This window comes from Cibotium barometz, chromosome 15 (assembly GCF_041138505.1).
Source record: "Cibotium barometz isolate CiBa-2024 chromosome 15, ASM4113850v1, whole genome shotgun sequence".
NCBI lineage: Eukaryota > Viridiplantae > Streptophyta > Polypodiopsida > Cyatheales > Cibotiaceae > Cibotium > Cibotium barometz.
Window position 1 is genome coordinate 59,022,931 of NC_141060.1, and position 18,555 is coordinate 59,041,485.

The 18,555-nt window shown below is 40.6% G+C and overlaps 1 protein-coding gene across 1 annotated transcript; it reads right to left on the reverse strand.

Moving 5' to 3' along the window:
• Positions 1–9,332: 9,332 nt before the first annotated feature.
• Positions 9,333–11,499, reverse strand: LOC147631488 (uncharacterized). The gene has a single exon (XM_086809877.1). The coding sequence runs from the start codon at positions 11,215–11,217 to the stop codon at positions 10,528–10,530; it is 690 nt and encodes a 229-aa protein (XP_086666003.1). The 5' UTR covers positions 11,218–11,499; the 3' UTR covers positions 9,333–10,527.
• Between the last annotated feature and the right edge of the window lie 7,056 nt (positions 11,500–18,555).

The following is an 18,555-nucleotide window of genomic DNA, read 5'->3' on the forward strand; positions in this document are numbered from 1 at the left end:
CCATTACATTGGGGATAATAGGGAGTTGACATAGCATGCTTTATTTTTACTTTCTACACCAAAGCTTCAATCAAGTCATTCCTAAAAGACCTCCCCCCATCCGTAAGGATTTCTAATGGACACCCAAATCGGGCACATATGTATTCCCTAAGAAAGGATGCCACAGCCACCACTGCTTTATTATTGACCATGGCCTTTGCTTCTTCCCACCTTGTTGCATAATCTGGTGGCCACCAATATGTAATACTTCCCATGTGAGGATCGAGGAAGTGGGCCCACAAACTCTCATCCCCACCTTTCAAATGGACCATATGCTGGGATAGGGTTTAAGGGTCCAAGAACCAATTGCTTATGCCCATATGCCTGGCATACTTCACAGCTTCTGCACCACTCATAGACATCTTTGCTGAGTCAAGGCCAATAATAACCTGTGTTAACGATCCTCCGAGTTGTGCTGGCTGAGGCAAAGTGACCTGAACATTCATGACATAATTCCATAATCCTTTTAGATTCTTCCAGGCTCGCTACCCTCCTAAGAATCTTATCCTTACCTTGCTTGTAAAGAACATCCCCTAGAATTGTGTAAGGATGAGCTTTCCTTATAAGCCTTTGCTTCTGTTGATGATTCAATCTAGGAGGGAAGTAACTTGTATCTAAATAGTGTTGAACATCTTGGAGCTCAGGCCACCCCAACCTGTATCCATTAATGCAAGAATAGCTACTTTGAAAGAAGCTAAACTTTTAGTAGCCAATTCATCAGCCTTTTGATTATCCTTCCTGCTAGCATGCACAAATTTACAAAACTCAAAAGCTTCTTTTAACTCCATTGTCCTTTTATATAATTCTTAGAGATTAGGACTCCTTGCCTTATATTCTCCTTTCATTTGTCGGATGACCAATTGCGAATCCCTTTAACCTCTACCTCTTTAATTCCATCTTTTATGCAATCTTCTAATCCCCAAATTAATGCATTGTACTCAGTCACATTATTTGATATAGCCTTTGGAAATTCCCTACCCTTGGCCCATACCTCTTTTCCTTCTGGATCAAATAAAACTATCCCCACATTGCCCATTCCTTTCTGAGCTTTGGAGAGAGTGCCAAAAGCTGCCCAAATATGATTTGTGCCATTTTCTCCCTAAGATCTATTAAGAGGTCATAACTAAGAGATCCTTGTCCAAGAGAAAAGTCAGATTGTCCAATTTTTCTCCTAGATGACTTCTTCTTCTTCTTATTTTTCTCCTCTTCTTCAGATTTATCTTCTTGATCTTCTTTTTCCTGGCTCCTAGTTTTACGATCCCTTTTTTGCCATTAATGGCATCAATGTTTCCTCTTCTTCTTCTGATCATGTTTCCTCTAAAAGTGCTAAACTTTTATCCTCTCTTTTCCTCAATTTTGGACACTTAGTGCGATAGTGCCCCTTCTCTTGACATACATAGCATGTGACACTACTTCTATCCCTAGGTTTATCCTCAACTCGTGGAACCCTAGGTGGCCTTGCGTTTGACTAAGTGTAACTTCAAATTAGTAAATTTTGCCATAAGTTGTGCAATGTTATGATCCAAGGATAGAGCTTGTACCTGAGATGTTGAGGCTATATCTACTCGTGGTGGGGTCGGCACACTCAGAGAAGATTGGAATGTGGACTCAATATGAAGAGTGGTCTCCTTCTTCAAAGCAATACGAAGAGCCTCTTTAAAATTAGTGGGATCTTTGCTAAGAACTTTTCCATGCAAGTGGGGATCCAAAGCCATGATAACTTGCTCATCTTAAAGTGCTCTATTGCTAAAGAACTCTTTGAATCTCCCATAGAAGGTGAAAAAGTAGAAGCAACAACATGTAAAGTAGCTTGTTGATATTTGATGATGAACAAGGCTTCATACCTCACTGAAAAGGTAAAAACTGACTCTCCTTCCTTTTGGAAAACCTGATCCAATTTCAATAGTAAAGCATTTGGTGACTCCACTGTCCCAAATCTCTCCTTCATTGCTTTGGTCAACCTTTCCCAATCATTCTTGGACTCCTCTGGCGGCAAAGCCTCATGCCAAGTTAAGGCCACACCCTCTAAGAAATGTGGAAGTATTTCTGCCCTCTCCTTCATAGACGAACCCATCAACAAACGGCATGCTTGGTTAAACTCTCGAAGATAACTCCCCGACTCTTCTCTTTCGGATCCTTGGAACACCGGAATGTTAAACATCTTGCACCAAAATATGAGTAGCAACAAGGAAAATTTACTTATTTCAAAATAACTTTTCTTTAATCATACGGGACCTTGAGGTTAAAATAGAATAATTCTAAGTAAAACCTGCCCGCCGTCTCCACCAAAAGATGTGACACAAAGTTGGGGTTTTGACTTCGGTCACTTCGGTCACTTCTTAGAATCAAAACACACTTGTATGAAACCTCACAGCCTCCTCACCTCCCTTTCTCTCCCTAGGTTAAGATGAAGATAAACACATCAAAGGTGAGATCATAATTCATGGAAGGAAAGATGAAAGGCTCAGGAGAAGCAAGAATCTCTGCCAGTCTTGCAGCTCCAAACAAGAGGGCAATCCTTTGTTGGAAGAAAATCTTCCGACTCAGGATTATGTGAACGGAAACATATGGGGAATGTTGGTAAGGTTCATCCGTTTGAATTGGGCGATTTGTACGGAACATCTTAAAGTAAAAGAATATAGCAATCACTTACAAGAGGATAAGATACATGGGATTTGCTTTTTGATAAGAGATTAAGAGGAATTAATCATTATTAAGAAGGCATAACGGCCAAAAGTCTATAAAAACAGAGATACACAGAGAATTGCAGTTTTAAATCCATATAGATTATACAAAAGATGATTACATAAGTATGTAGAGCTTGAAGAGAGCTTTGTACCTATATAAAAACTTTCAAAAACGGACAACCGAGCAAGCATTTTATTACAAGACTATAAAACTACCAAAATTCGCCTAAAAGTTAGCAACTTTGGGAGAAATTCTGATCATCAATGAAGTAAAGGATTAAGAAAAAGGCATGGAAGTTTTTCTTGTCCAGTTTCTCACTAACAGACTAATTAATTCCGTGAAACATGTTATCCTACAATAATCAAAAATCTGCAACATACAATTTTTGTATGCAGCCTATAACACAGAAGTATCTTTTGTGACTACTCCGGTACTTCAAGACAACCTGTAGGTCACCAAATCTGACCAAAGGACATGTACATACACCCAATGTCAACAATACATGTGTAAACATTGTCTGCACTCCCAAAATGCACTACTGCACTGCAGTAACCAGATTTCAACCAGAGATAGTTCTTAACCAGAACTTCTCAAAACTGTCAAAAATACTTTGCAGCAGGCAGTGACAGAACAGAGAATGAAAAACAACCGAAACATGATTATGGTTGTAAAACTTTAGTTCAAAGCACTATGTACCACACAGGCACCTCTAAGCCTATGAAGACAGCTCCTCAATTGGAGATGTGTAGCTCCTAGAGCTACCAAAAGGAGTGTTGAACCTAAACCAAGAAGGGAAAAAGATGATGATACTCTTACGCGTGTACCACTTCCTTGCTTGCTTGTTCTTGCCTCTTGCTTGCCTCCTTAGCTCTCACATGAACCGGAACTCTGATACCATAAAGAGAATATGGGGGCGAGAGAGAGCTTGAGTTCCTTGCAAGCAAACACACACACACACACACACAAGAGAAAGTGCAAGACACAAGAGAGACATGGATGGTTGAATTTTCTTCTATCTTCTTCTCTTCTCTACGACCATATAACTAAAAGATAAGAGTACATACATAAAGGGAAAGTACTCTCCTACAACAACATACAAAGTAGACGGTCTATAGTGTGAACCCGCCGACTATATAAGCTAGTACTTTAACTATGCCATAACTCTAGTACTCCAAACACACAGCCTGTCATCCACCTGGTGGCATATCAACCATAATACAATCAACCATGCTAGCAGTGACATAAATGCAAAAGCTATCACCCAGGTGAGTCATCAATGTCCGTTTATAGCACTAGTGGATCTCGATGTCTCAACATTCTCTATGTTGCAATGGCACTTGCCTGATTGGATGCCAATTCACGGTCTTCCATATCTCTGTGGAGAGGGAGAGAGGGGAAGAATAGGGAGAGAATGAGGAAGAGAATGAGGAAGGGAGGAAGGGAGAGAATGAGGAAGAGAATAGGGAGAGAATGAGGAAGGGAGAAAGGGAGTCTCAGAGACTGTCAAGATGCTGAGAGAGAGAGAGAGCGTGAGACAAGGGGCAGGGTGGGCTGGGCTGGAGGGGGAGGGTTGAGAGGGAGTCATAGAGACATGTGTGTTTGAGGTGGGGGGAAGAGAGGGAGAGGGGGAGAGGGGGCAGGAGAGGGAGAGGGATGGATCTAAGGTATGTGTCCACGTCATGGCATAACTCAATGCCAATATTTTAAAGACACTATTTTTAAGCTTTGGAAAGGGAGAGAATGACATTTGCAAATACATTTGAATTTCAAAAAGGATAATGTGGGACGTTTTAAAATACATCTAACAAGCATTGTTGGCTATAGTAATGTCTTGGACCACATTTTTAGTGCGTGTTGATATGCTTACACCCACATAAAAGAGTAAAACATAGCTCACATAGAGAATACATTACATATAAAAAGCTTTATGCATAAAAACATTACATAGCTCACATAGAGCATGCATAGCTCACATAGAGCATACATATCTCACATATGCATACATAGTTTACATAGAGTGTACGTGTATACTCTATGCATGCTCTATGCATAATAAAAGCATTACATAACTCACATAGAGCATACATAGCTTACATAGATGCTCTAGAACGCATAAACGTATACATACATTGCAGAAGCTTTATGCATAAAACCATTACATATCTCACATATGCATATATAGCTTACATAGAGCATGTGTTTGCTCTACACATAAACATATGCATACATAGCTCAAACCATTGCATAAACTTAATAAATTATGCATAATGCATAATGCAATAAGCATTATGCACTCATTATGAATAAGCTATTAAGCATTAATGCATATGCTTAATGCATTATCACATATTCTTAAGCATTATGCATAATATTATGCATAAGCATATGCATAAGACTGTTTTGATGCCTTCTTCTTCTAATGATGACATGGCACCCATGCAAAGTTGGCATGAGTGGTTACATCAAAAGATTCCATGTGGATCCTAATAAAGTTGAAGATATATTGAGATGTAAGGCCCCATCTAATATAGATGAGTTACAAACCTTTTTAGGACTTGCAAGGTTCCATGGAAATTTTATAAAGGAATTATGCTAAGATAGTTTTTCCAATGATGAACCATCTTAAAGGAAAAGGAAAACAATTTAGTTAGACTCATGATCAACAAACTAGTTTTGAAAAATTGAAAGTAGCAATAGCTACTGCTCTCTTGCTTTGCAAATATTGGATCTAAATAAACCATTTATATTGAAAATAGATGCTAGTAATTTTGTTGTAGGAGCAGTATTATTGCAAAAGGGAAAGCCAGTTGTATTTGAAAGGAAAAAAATTGGACAAAGCTCAAAGTAACTATTCGACTTATGAAAAAGAACTATTTGCAATTGTGCATGCTCTTAAAAAGTGACATCATTATTTGTATGGTGCCAATTAATTTAATGTCGTGTGCAGATGCTCTAAGTAGAGCACCCATGATAAATGATTTGAGTTTTAATCAACTAGAAAGTGAGTTGCTGGCTCACTTAAAAAAGATAACTCTCAAATAGAGAGTAAAGAAAATGCACCTGCTAGTGATTTTAGGGTGTCACTTAAAAAAGATAGTGGTTCAAAGGAATCACTTAAAGAAGGGTCAATAAGTGAAAAAGATCGTTGGAAAAAATTTTCCATCAATAATGGGTACTTGTTATATAAAGGTCGCCGTTTGTGTAACTAAGGAAGAAAATACTCGTGAGAATATTTTACTAGAATGACATCGATAATGGGTACTTGTTATATAAAGGTCGCATTTGTGTAACTAAGGAAGAAAATATTCGTGGGAATATTTTACTAGAATGTCATGACAATCCAAGTGCGGGGCACCCGAGAATTTCTAAGACTTATGCACTTGTTAGAATACAGTTTTATTGGGCAGGTTTAAAGAAGGACGTCCAAAACTATATTATAAAATGCCCTAAGTGCCAAGTCAATAAAGTGAGTGTCTAAAAGTAGGTGGAATATTACAACTAGTACAAATACCTGAGGGTAAGTGGGAAAGTATTTCTATGGATTTCATAGTGGGACTACCCTGAACAAGTAGAGGGCATGATTCAATGTGGGTAGTAGTGGGGATAGGTCAACCAAGTTGGTACAATTTACACCAACTAAAAAAGAAGTAAAAACACCAGAATTGGCTAGAATTTTTATCCATCATCTATACATATTATATGGATTGCCAACAGATATAGTAATACAAAGTTTACAAGCCATTTTTGGAAAGAAGTGTTCTAAAAATTAGACACCAAACTTAGTAAGAGTACATCTAAACATCCACAAAGCGATATGGATAGACACAAGAGTTAACCAAGTCCTAGAAGATATGCTTCGAGAATATGTTAATCATAAGCAAAACAATTGGGATGAGTATCTTCCATTATTAGAATTTTCTTATAATAGTGCTAAACATTCTGCTCTACCGATTTTAGTCCATTCATGCTAATGTATGAATTTCAACCTAGAGGACCCATAGCAGTTGGGTTACAAAAATAATGTAAAATACTTTTTCAAAGACATGAAAGACATGTTAAACATTGCAAAAAGCAATGTTAAGAGAGCACAGGATCCTTCTATTAGCTATGAGAAAGGTAAAAGAAGACCACTTAATTTTGAGGAAGGTGATTTAGTTTATGTAAAAGTTTCTGAAAAGTTAGAAACTTTAAAAAGTGGAAAAGTTCCAAAGTTGACCTCAAGGTATTGTGGTCCTTATGCAATACTTAAAAAAATTGAAAGCGTAGCTTACAAGGTAGCTTTACCTTAAGGTTCGAGAGGGTACATCCTGTCTTTCATGTTATAAATGTAGGATGGGAAACAATGACAACGTCATTGAAAAAGAAGCAATAGTGGATTTTATAGAACCACCTATTCTTCCACATGAGCCTAAAAAGATTCTTGAATATCAAGAAAAGAAAACTAGACATTTTGTGTTTAAAGAATGTTTAGTAAAGTGAAAAGATAGACTAGAAGAAGGATCAACTTGGGAAAGAGTGGCTACACTGAAGAAAAGGTTTCTTGAGTTTGTTCTCTCAAGGATGGAAAGTTTTGTTTTAAGGGGAAAGAAATGTTATGAGACTAATTGGAAACACTAAAAGGTGAGACTAGGAAAGATTATTTATATGTAAAAGGCTTTCATATAAATAAGGTTCATGAGATTTCAAATAGGAAATACCTAAGCAATGGTTAATAGGCATTAAAATTAAAGTAAAATGTAAAGTAAATGGTGTATAATGGAAGCCCAAGGGACACAGAAGAGGGAGCCCCCTTCTAGGGATAGCTGAAGAGGCATTTGTTAATGAAAGGGCAATGTTTATCTAATGAAAGGTCAAGGTGCTGAAGTTGGAAGGTCATGCACCACTTAGGCCTATATAACCATTTGGGATATGGTTGGGTGGAGAATCAAAGTACTAGTCTTATAATGCAAGGAGTATTATAGTTGTAGTTATATTTTTCTCTCCTTCCTTGTTGTTGTTACATCAATGTGTGTGTTGGTACCTTGATCTCTACTCGAGCAGATTCATCAAAAAAAGCTGGCACTAAGAAGCCTGTGAAACCTACAATGGACAAATTGGAATGTATGCATTTGGTAAAAGAATTTTCTACTGCTACATGGTATTGAAAAACTCTTGAGAAGCTAATTTATCATTGCAAAGTAGATTGATTTGGAGCTTACAGAAATTTAACAAGTCAATTTTTAGGCTTCTACTTAATGCTGCCTAATGCAACTATATATGTATGTATGAAATAAATGAGCATATGGGAGTGCAATGTGGACATGTACATGATTTTTCATTTAAAAAATGAATGTATAAGTGGTGTTGACACTACATTTGGTGACATTAATTGGTTGAGTGTGCTTATTAAAGCATTGTGTTTGGACAAGATGAGTGATGGTCCAAATAAAATTATTGGTGGAAAACTTGATAGGAACTATTTGCAGATTTAGAATTCTCGTATGAAAAACTTCTTGAAAGGCAAAGGGCTTTGGAATCTAGTGATAGGTGAAGAGATGGAGCCAAGGGTTAATGCAACTCTGGCACAACTTATAGCACATAGGAACTGGACGAAAAGAGAATTCAAGGTGTTGTATTAATATTGCTACATATATCCTTGTATTTGGGATCATTAGTGCAAGCTTTGGTAGACAAATATTGTCATATCAATTTCTTATAAATATTGCTACATATTTTTGTATTTGTTTGAAAAGTAACTAAAAACTAGGTTGATAAAGTCTATGAGAACTAAAAACACTTAAACTTTTTTCAAAAATCTCACCAAACAAAAAAACTCAAAAAATTTGTTTTCAATGCCTATATCGATGTTATACTAGACATGTATTTCAACGTTTTTTATGACTAAAATATAGAGGATAATTTCAACAGTGATTTTGACACTTATTTCAATGATGTGAGTACCGTCGAAACTCACCCGTCAGATCTTGTAGTAGTGGTGGAAAAAGGATATTTATCAATGTACTTGTTGCCTTATCTAGTTTCCTTCAATTCAAATGTAGGTATTTGTTGCCTTATCTTTCAAGATTATAGAGATGAGTGTGTGTGTGTGTGTGTGTGTGTGTGTGTGTGTGTGTGTGTGTGTGTGTGTGCATGCGCGAGCGTGCGCACGCATGCACGTGATATATATATATATATATATATATATATATATATATATATATAGTATCTGATGTTGAGATTGCTAAGGCTGAAAATAACCTATGAGACCCATACAAGGGTATAGCATGTATGTACAAAGGAGACTTAGGGAGAAAGTCTCTCTTGATATGGTAGAGTATCTGTGCAATAAAGGTGGACAAAGCAATGCTTTTCATCCTCTTCAAGTGGAAGGTGTGAATGTTGTGTTCTTCCTCAAATAAGTGAGGAAAATGTGTGTGAATAGTAGCATAGCTTGTTGCTATGTCTCTCATACATCAAGTGAACAATGTGCGGTGTTTGTTGGGATTCTACCCCCGGCCCCCCAGAGAGAGAGAGAGAGAGAGAGAGAGTCATTTAACCTTAGAAAGCATTTTTTAACCTTAGAAAGCATTTTTTCCCCATGACATTGCCTTAGAGAGAGAGTGTCATTTAACCTTAGAAAGCATTTTTTTCCCATGACATTGCCTTTGACATTACAACATGGAGGGAGGTAGTTCTCACCTCGCAATGTGGATTACCTAAAAAACAAGGGCATGTTTTTATACAAGTAAGTATGATTCTAACTTGAAGTTTCTTGGGCTTCTCTATCTTGCTTATGGTACAAAAGTGAGCATGATTGTGATTTGAACTAGCTTGGATTTCCTCTAGTTGTAATTTGTAAGAGAGTAATGGTTGGATTTGGGCATGTGAAACATTGTGTTCAAGTCCTTGCCATAGGTAGATTTTGCATGCGATGGAGGGGTAGGATGAGGTGAATTATCATACCAACAAAGACAAGTCTCTCTGCATGAGGGACAAGAAAAACCGCTAATTCATGGCATATTCATGAGTGAGCACAAACAAGGCACTAGTGCACCCCAAGCCGAAAAGGGGGGATTTGAATGAAGAACATTGCCCAGCGCCCATGTTGTAGAATGACATGTGTAAGTTCACCCAATTGTTGATGAGATTTGTGTGGCACCTTAAGAGTGGTCCCCATGTTTGTAGAAGATGTAAACACCCCATTGGAGTAGGAGGCTCTATAGTAAGCACCCCCTTGTAGAAGAGGATTTTTGTGAGGGGTTGAGAGGATTTGTATGGACAAATTATTGGTATTTTTCCACCCACGTTGTAGAAGATGGCTCTCTGTAATAAGCACCCACTTGTAGAAGAGGATTTTTGTGAGGGGTTGACAGGATTTAAATGGACAAATTGTTGGTATTTGTCCACCCATGTTGTAGAAGATGGGGCGTTAGACAGCCAATCTTAGAAGATGAAAAAACACCAAGATGATTTGAATGAAGCAACTTTGTCCTCCCTTGTTTTAGGAGTGGCCCATTTGTTGATATGTGTGTTGAAGCCTATTCATTTGTAGGTATCTCGATCTGCCTCTTCATTTCAAGCTGATGGCTGATTTTCCTTGGGCATGGAGGGCCTGTGCAGAGAGAGTATTGCAGCATTATGGTTTCTAATGCTCCATTGTAATACCCCATGCCGGACTTACGATGCCCTATGGCGAAGAAAACCCCACAATATCTAGTAATAGATCTAGAGGTAGGTAGGATCTCTGCATTTGTACACTTGATGAAGACCTTGTTTGTAGAACATGCAAGAAAGTAGATCTTTCCTTCATAGAATGAAGGCTTAGACTGTGAGAGGTGAGCTCTCGTTGATGGTCTCCAGCTTGGGAATCCATGGTTTGGACCTTATGAGCATCATGTGCTTCTGATGGCCGGAGAGTGCTACTGCAGCATCGTCTTGTTGCAGGAGCTGCAGGGCGCCTTGGAAAGGAGAGCAATTGAGGTGTTGAGAAGCGCTGCCCTCATAAAAAGAAGGGTGATCCTTAGCTAGGGGTAGAGTCTCTTGTACACAGTTAGTGTTGAGAGGTGTGACCTTTGAGCTTGTGAGGCCATGCTTCTGAGATCTAGTAGCCTTTGCAGCTGCAGGACTTGCTGTAGAGTTGAGAAGATATGCCAAAGAAGCCAACTCCTGTGCAGCCACACGTGTGTGCAACCTGTGCATGGGCAAGAGGATGTACACGTGCCCCGGCCTGGTTTCATCGTCTGCTAGCAAGGGAGCTGCACGCTTGCATCCAGCTAATTGGGCGCCAGCCTTTTCAAACTCGGCAACGAAATGGCCGGGGAACTCCAGCATCAGCTCGGCCACCTTCATGGGCGCCCCGCCCACCAACTCCAACACCCGGCCTTCCACAGAGTGCACCACTTTGATCATCACGCTCTCTGATGTCGAGCCGGGGCCGCATTTTTTCACAGAACTTATTGGAGAAGCGCAGCTGCAGCTGCAGCTGGATTTGCAGGAGAGGTAGTTCCCCATGATGATGCTAGGGCTGCAGAATAATTAAATTGAGCAGATTAACAACACATGATTAACCAGCAGGCTCATGCAAAGGCGATAATCAAATCCTGCAGCAGCTGTTGCAGTAGCTCGGATTTAGAAATAATAATGATAAGAAGGGTGGATTAAGCCTAGCTCAGCCTGATCAGAGCGTGATTAGAGAAGCGGAATACCGCACTATGAGAGCAGATTGCCTACAGAAATGAAGCTGTGGAGGATCAAGAGACTTGCTCCTACTACTAGGATAGATCATGCGCTTGTAGGTAAATTAGTTGCCTTTAAAAGCTTATGATTTATGCTGACGAAGCAATCCATAGTTGTGGTGTGTCTGCGTGTGGTGGAAGACAAAGCAGTTCGCTTGTCATTGGCATGCTCAGTAGATGGTATTGTCAAGTGTCGGAGCTGCGCGTGCTTTTGGCCCAACTTTTCATGGCATGTGGCCCAGTCAGCTCAGGTGATCTAATGCACACATTGCACACAAGCCACCAACCTTTGCCCCATTATTTATTTTAGGCCAGCTCTATCAAAATATCAAATGTATATTCTCCCCGTTATAATCCAAAAGAAAACTCTCTCTTAATAAGCAACAAAAATGATACCACATCCCATAATTATAGTATAGAACGCCTTTAAACGAAGATAAAAGTGGAATTTGAACCAAGCTTGCTTGATTGGACATTTTGTTTTGATAAAATCAATCAACAAGTTCTCTAATCAAATAATTAACAATATCTTTGCAATTTTCAAATTGGGATGTTCCTCACATTAATATGATTAAAAAAAGCCTTGCATATGCAAAGATTGAGTTTGAGAGAGACCATGAAAATCCAACTACCTTTTGACTACACTGAAAAAAAACAATAAATTCATGAACAACTACAAATACAAAAGACTATTGAGTTTGCACCATTAGAAAAAAAAAAGTACAATTCTCTTGGTTTTTGTGTGTTGTTGTGGATCATCAAGATAAGGTTCAAAGTTTCAAATATTTAAAATACCATTTTGATGGAGATTCATGAACCCTCATCACTACCTACACCACCATCACTCTCAATCATGTCCTCGTTTTCACAATCAGAAGACAAAAGGCCATGTTATATATAATGGTATTCAATTCCCAACACACACACACAAGTACACACATGCATGCACTTGCACACACACACACACACACACACACACACACACACACACACACACACACACAAACACAAACAGAAACCACACATGCACATGTGTGCGCGCACACACACACACATGCTATACACATTGAAATTGTTACCATTTGACTAGTGAGTAAAGAAATTGAGTAAAGTCATGGCTAATTAAAGCTAATAAGGGAAAGCGTGATTAAGATTAGTAACAAAGATTAAGAAAAATAAAATAAAATAAGCTAGAAACAAAACCATTGAAAAGCATTCTATTGTTATGCTCTCATAGAATTAAAAGCCATTTCAAGTACATGATCATATAGCCTTCGATGGACGTTTCTCTCTACATTCCACATGTAACAAGTTAGTTCAAATTATGTGATCACCTATACAATGCATGTGACTAGCACAAAACATGTGACTAGTTGATGTGACTTGCCTTTTCCCTCCTTACAATTCACCTTCTATGAAAATAACATTTGAGCTAAGAGACCATAAAAGTGTTGCATGCATACATTTGCCTCCCCTACATGAACAAAATCAGAAGAACCATGTGCCTCCCCCACTCAACCACATGATGCCAAGAGTACAACCTGCCTCTCAAAACGTAAGCCCAATGTTCAACACCTCCCCTTTGGGGATGTATGTCCTCATCATGTCATCTCCTAACCCCTATATCTTGGATTAGATGAATGTGGGCTAGGGATCATAGGTTCTCCCATCCACAATCCTAATGACCTAGACCTACTTTACCACCTGCAACACCATAGGATAATGTTACACCAAAATAAGGTTACATATCAACACCCTAGAATAGGTGTTCATGATCTCCATAAGGGGACCCTTGTGTTTTGACTATCTTGAACTATACTTGCATCATTATGAGGTTGAATCTTCTTTTTCCAACAATTCTTAGACATTTCCAAGCTTTCCACAATGTTATTATCTTTAAGTTTTCTAGTGAAACAATAATTTATGTAGAGTCTCCTTTGAACCACTTCTCATCCACAAGTGATGATTAAAAAACATCAAAAGTTGGATTTGGTAAGTTGTGTTAAGTGCTCGAAATTTTATTGGCATACTTTCCAATAGAATATACATTGCATCCATTGGTGTTCACAGAGCCTTGTAAGTTGTAACATGATACTTATCATGTGGGTTTTATGGTTTTCAAAGCTTTCATCAATTTCCATTTTTAGGCCAAAAATTTAAGCCTTTAAGGTAGATTTTTTAGGACTTCACTTTGGCACCAAATATTTTATCTAGGTTATCCCATGTGCCGTGCTATTTTATTTACAATGTGATGTATGAGTGCCTTTAAAAGTCTTAATGCAAAAAAAGATAATTCCTTTTCATTCCATGTATTTTAAACCTTGCTTATCATCTGTCAATTTATCTCTCCCATCTATGATACCCCAAAGGCTCATGAATTTGATATTCATCCCTCCTTATTGTGGTATGGCATGATAATGTGAAATGATGATAATAGGTCTAGCCTTTACGATATTGTTTATGTAGATGAATGGATAGCCCACCATCGCACTGCTCCTGTGTCACATGGCCTAACATATCGTCAGGTCTGTGATCTTGGTCTGTGGAGCCTACATAGATCTTTTCCTCGATAGTCGTGGGATGAGGCCTCGGGCGGGCAAGCCCCTTACTATTTCGCGGTGTTCGCATCCTCGTATGGCGGCACATATCTATAGTCGATATGTTGCCGCATATGGGAGGATGCTGAACAACCGCCAGATTTCCATATACTTCGCAAAGCAATTATATGCGGAGTTTGTCTTAGGGGAGGAGGTGGATTACACTAGCCATCGGCCGGGTGGTGGTGCTGGCCGAGGCCGTCTTCATGACCAGGGTAGGCGGCCTCCACCAGCCCTTCGTGTAGCTCCTACAGATCCTTCATTTGTGCCTATGTCGATAGTCGAGGCTCTTGGCACCTAGGTTGGCATCGACGTATGGAGTACCACGGAGAGCATCCACCAGCACGTGGTGCGCCTGTTCTCACGATCGATACCAAACGACAGATATCGAGGTATTTAAATATTTATTACTTCTTAAGTTTTTTTAGTCATTTATTTACACGTTTATATGTACTTTTCTATATTTTTACATGAGCGGCATGGTTGATTGTTTCATGTAGGGTCCCACACCTACCACTGAGAGACTCACTCAGGAGTTGGTAGAGGCGAGAGCAGAGATTGACCGCCTTAGAGCTGCATTACAGACGGCAGAGGTAACTACTACAGAGGCACGGCATCTGAGAGAGTCTGACATCTAGCAGGTAGGTTTCTCTTGCACATAAAAGAGTTATAATTAAGGTCCTAAGTTATAAATTTCTTTAAGTAATACCTAATGAGAGAGACTAATCAATTATTTTTATGCTTTACTTTTTTGCGTAGGCTCAGACCGAGGTAGAGAGTTCTAGAGCTAAGGCGCAGCATCACCAGATTATGGAGCGGATTGCCCAGCATAGGGCAGAGCAGTTGATGCTGCATGTTCGAGAGTTCCACAGATCCTCAGACGTGACAGTGCCTTACTTGCCTTTATATCCACGGCCTGTTATTACAGAGATTTTTTGACGACCTCTCCCTCAGGATGCACCACCCTTCCTACGTGATGCCTGATGCGCTCTATGTATCGAGGACATTGACACTACTGGTGGATATGCACTGGGATGTGGATATTTTTTCCATTTGTCTTGCATCACCCAAGAGCTAGTACGCTTCTCAGCATGTCCCTCTTGTCGTGCACGTGTTGACCTAGCGACATACAGAGTTTTGGGCATTGATGATCTTCACCCATGCCTCGTTCGAGTAGATGCTAGGACTCGCAGGCCTATTGATTTTACATCAGCTCTACTGACTTGGGACTCGATGCCTTCGATGATAGAGATCAGGAGCCTAAGGTCCCTCCAGAGATTGAGTGGAGTGCACATGAGTTTGATGCATAGAGAGTCCTTCACGAGAGCTAGATCACAGCATATGAGCGTGTGGTGGTGCTGGTCCTAGTGGCACCTCGGGTGATGGTGCTAGCAGCAGTACTGCTTCTCATGAGCAGTGTGTCCTTACAGCAGAGGAGCTTACACGAGCAGAGTGGCAGACACGTACCATTGCTGATTATAGATTTTGGGTTTACAGACAGAGACGTCTTGCATTAGCACAACGTAGAGAGAGGGAGAGGGCTATAGCAACTTTTGGGACTCGTGAGCTCCCGAGTACACCGGCACCAGCTCACGATCCTACCTTTGAGGCAGACCTCCCTGCAGACATTCAACGACCCCCGCAATCAGCACAGCCTCCTAGACGTGCACAGCAGCCTCGACGTGCACGTCGACCGGCAGTTAGATTTTGATTGGGTTGCCGTTGATAGTGACTAAACTCAGACTAGCTAGGTTAGCTCACTTACATTGTACATAGATTTATGGGCAGTGACTAACCTCACACTAGCTGGGGTAGCTCATTTTCATTCTGATGTACTTATTTGATGTTTATATCATTATGAGTTTTTGAGTATCATTACATTTTAGTTGATGTTCTCGATTTTTTTAAAATTTTTTAACACTTTGGCTATCATATTGTTTGTTGAAAATCTCCATCCCATCGTACCCAAACATGCCCCGATGGGAACCAAACTTTGCAAGCATGTGGGGGGAGCCCACCCCCACATGCATGCAAAGTTTGGTCACAATTGGAGTATGTTTGGATTGGTAATTACAACCAGTGCGAATTTTTCAAGTCTCTTGGTGCTTAAGAGGCCATGGAAAATCCGGGCCTTCCCCATACCAACCAATCCAAACATGCTCCGATGGGGACCAAACTTTGCAAACATGTTTAAGAGACCCACCCCCACATGCTTGCAAAGTTTGGTCACAATCGGAGTATGTTTGGATTGGTAATTAGCAGCCAGTGAGGATTTTTCAAGTCTCTTGGTGCTTAAGAGGCCATGGAAAATCCGAGCCTTCCCCATACCATCGTACCCAAACATGCCCCGATGGGAACCAAACTTTGCAAACATGTGGGAGGGGCCCACCCCCACATGCTTGCAAAGTTTGGTCACAATCGGAGCATGTTTGGATTGGTGATTAGCGCCCAGTGCGGATTTTTCAAGTCTCTTGGTGCTTAAGAGACCATGGAAAATCCAGGCCTTCCCCATACCATCGTACCCAAACATGCTCCGATGGGGACCAAACTTTGCAAACATGTGGGGGGGACCCACCCCCATATGCTTGCAAAGTTTGGTCACAATCAGAGCATGTTTGGATTGGTAATTAGCGCCCAGTGTGGATTTTTCAAGTCTCTTGGTGCTTAAGTGGCCATGGAAAATCCGGACCTTCCCCATACCATCGTACCCAAACATGTCCCGATGGGGACCAAACTTTGCAAACATGTGGGGGAGACCCACCCCCACATGCTTGCAAAGTTTGGTCACAATCAGAGCATGTTTGGATTGGTAATTAGCACCCTGTGCGGATTTTTCAAGTCTCTTGGTGCATAGGAGGCCATGGAAAATTCGGGCCTTCCCCATACCATCATACCCAAACATACTCCGATGGGGACTAAACTTTGCAAACATGTGGGAGGGCCCACCCCCACATGCTTGCAAAGTTTGGTCACAATCGGAGTATGTTTGGATTGGTAATTACAACCAATGCAGATTTTTCAAGTCTCTTGGTGCTTAAGAGGCCATGGAAAATCCGAGCCTTCCCCATACCATCATACCCAAACATGCCCCGATGGGAACCAAACTTTGCAAGCATGTGGGGGGAGCCCACCCCCACATGCATGCAAAGTTTGGTCACAATCAGAGCATGTTTGGATTGGTAATTAGCATGCGCGGATTTTTCAAGTCTCTTGGTGCTTAAGAGGCCATGGAAAGTCCGGGCCTTCCCCATACCATCGTACCCAAACATGCTTCGATGGTGGGGACCAAACTTTGCAAACATGTGGGGGGAACCCACCCCCACATGCTTGCAAAGTTTGGTCACAATCAAAGCATGTTTGGATTGGTAATTAGCGCCCAATGCGGATTTTTCAAGTCTCTTGGTGCTTAAGTGGCCATGGAAAATCCGGGCCTTCCCCATACCATCGTACCCAAACATGCCCCGATGGGGACCAAACTTTGCAAACATGTGGGGGGGACCCACCCCCACATGCTTGCAAAGTTTGGTCACAATCAGAGCATGTTTGGAATGGTAATTAGCGCCCAGTGTGGATTTTTCAAGTCTCTTGGTGCGTAGGAGGCCATGGAAAATTCGGGCCTCTCCCATACCATCATACCCAAACATGCTTCGATGGGGACCAAACTTTGCAAACATGTAGGGGGGACCCACCCCCACATGCTTGCAAAGTTTGGTCATAATCAAAGTATGTTTGGTCATAATCGGAGTATGTTTGGATTGGTAATTAGCGCCCAGTGTGGATTTTTCAAGTCTCTTGGTGCTTAAGAGGCCATGGAAAATCCGGGCCTTCCCCATACCATCGTACCCAAACATGCCTCGATGGGAACCAAACTTTGCAAGCATGTGGGAGGAGCCACCCCCACATGCATGCAAAGTTTAGTCATAATCGGAGCATGTTTGGATTGGTAATTAGCACCCAGTGCGAATTATTCAAGTCTCTTGGTGCTTAAGAGGCCATGGAAAATACGAGCCTTCCCTATACCAACCAATCCAAACATGCTCATCCCTCACGCAATGGATGGTCCACTGGGAGATACTTCTTGTGGCCCTCGTATACTATCTTCTTCATAGACTTTGAGTATCAAGCCTCAAGTTGCGGCTCACATAATGGACATCCATTATACCCTGACACTGAAAGCCCTGTAGAACATCAAAAAAGATTGTAGCAGGTAATTTTGGATGGCGATCATGACTTAACATAATATGTTAACAAGCTATAGTATTACCTGAGCACTCTCCATAGTCAAGCCAATCATGCATAGTCCACATAAGTATTCCTCTCAATGTTAGCACACGTTGTCCAAACCTCTTGGAAATATCATGAGCTTCAATGCCCTCCCATAGAACACGAAGCTCCTCAACTAAAGGGGCTAAATACATATCCATGTCTTCACCTTCTACTTTCCAGGAACTATTAAAGACAATTAACGATGTCCTTTTTTTATCGTCGCTAGCCATGGTGGAAGATTATAGTTAACT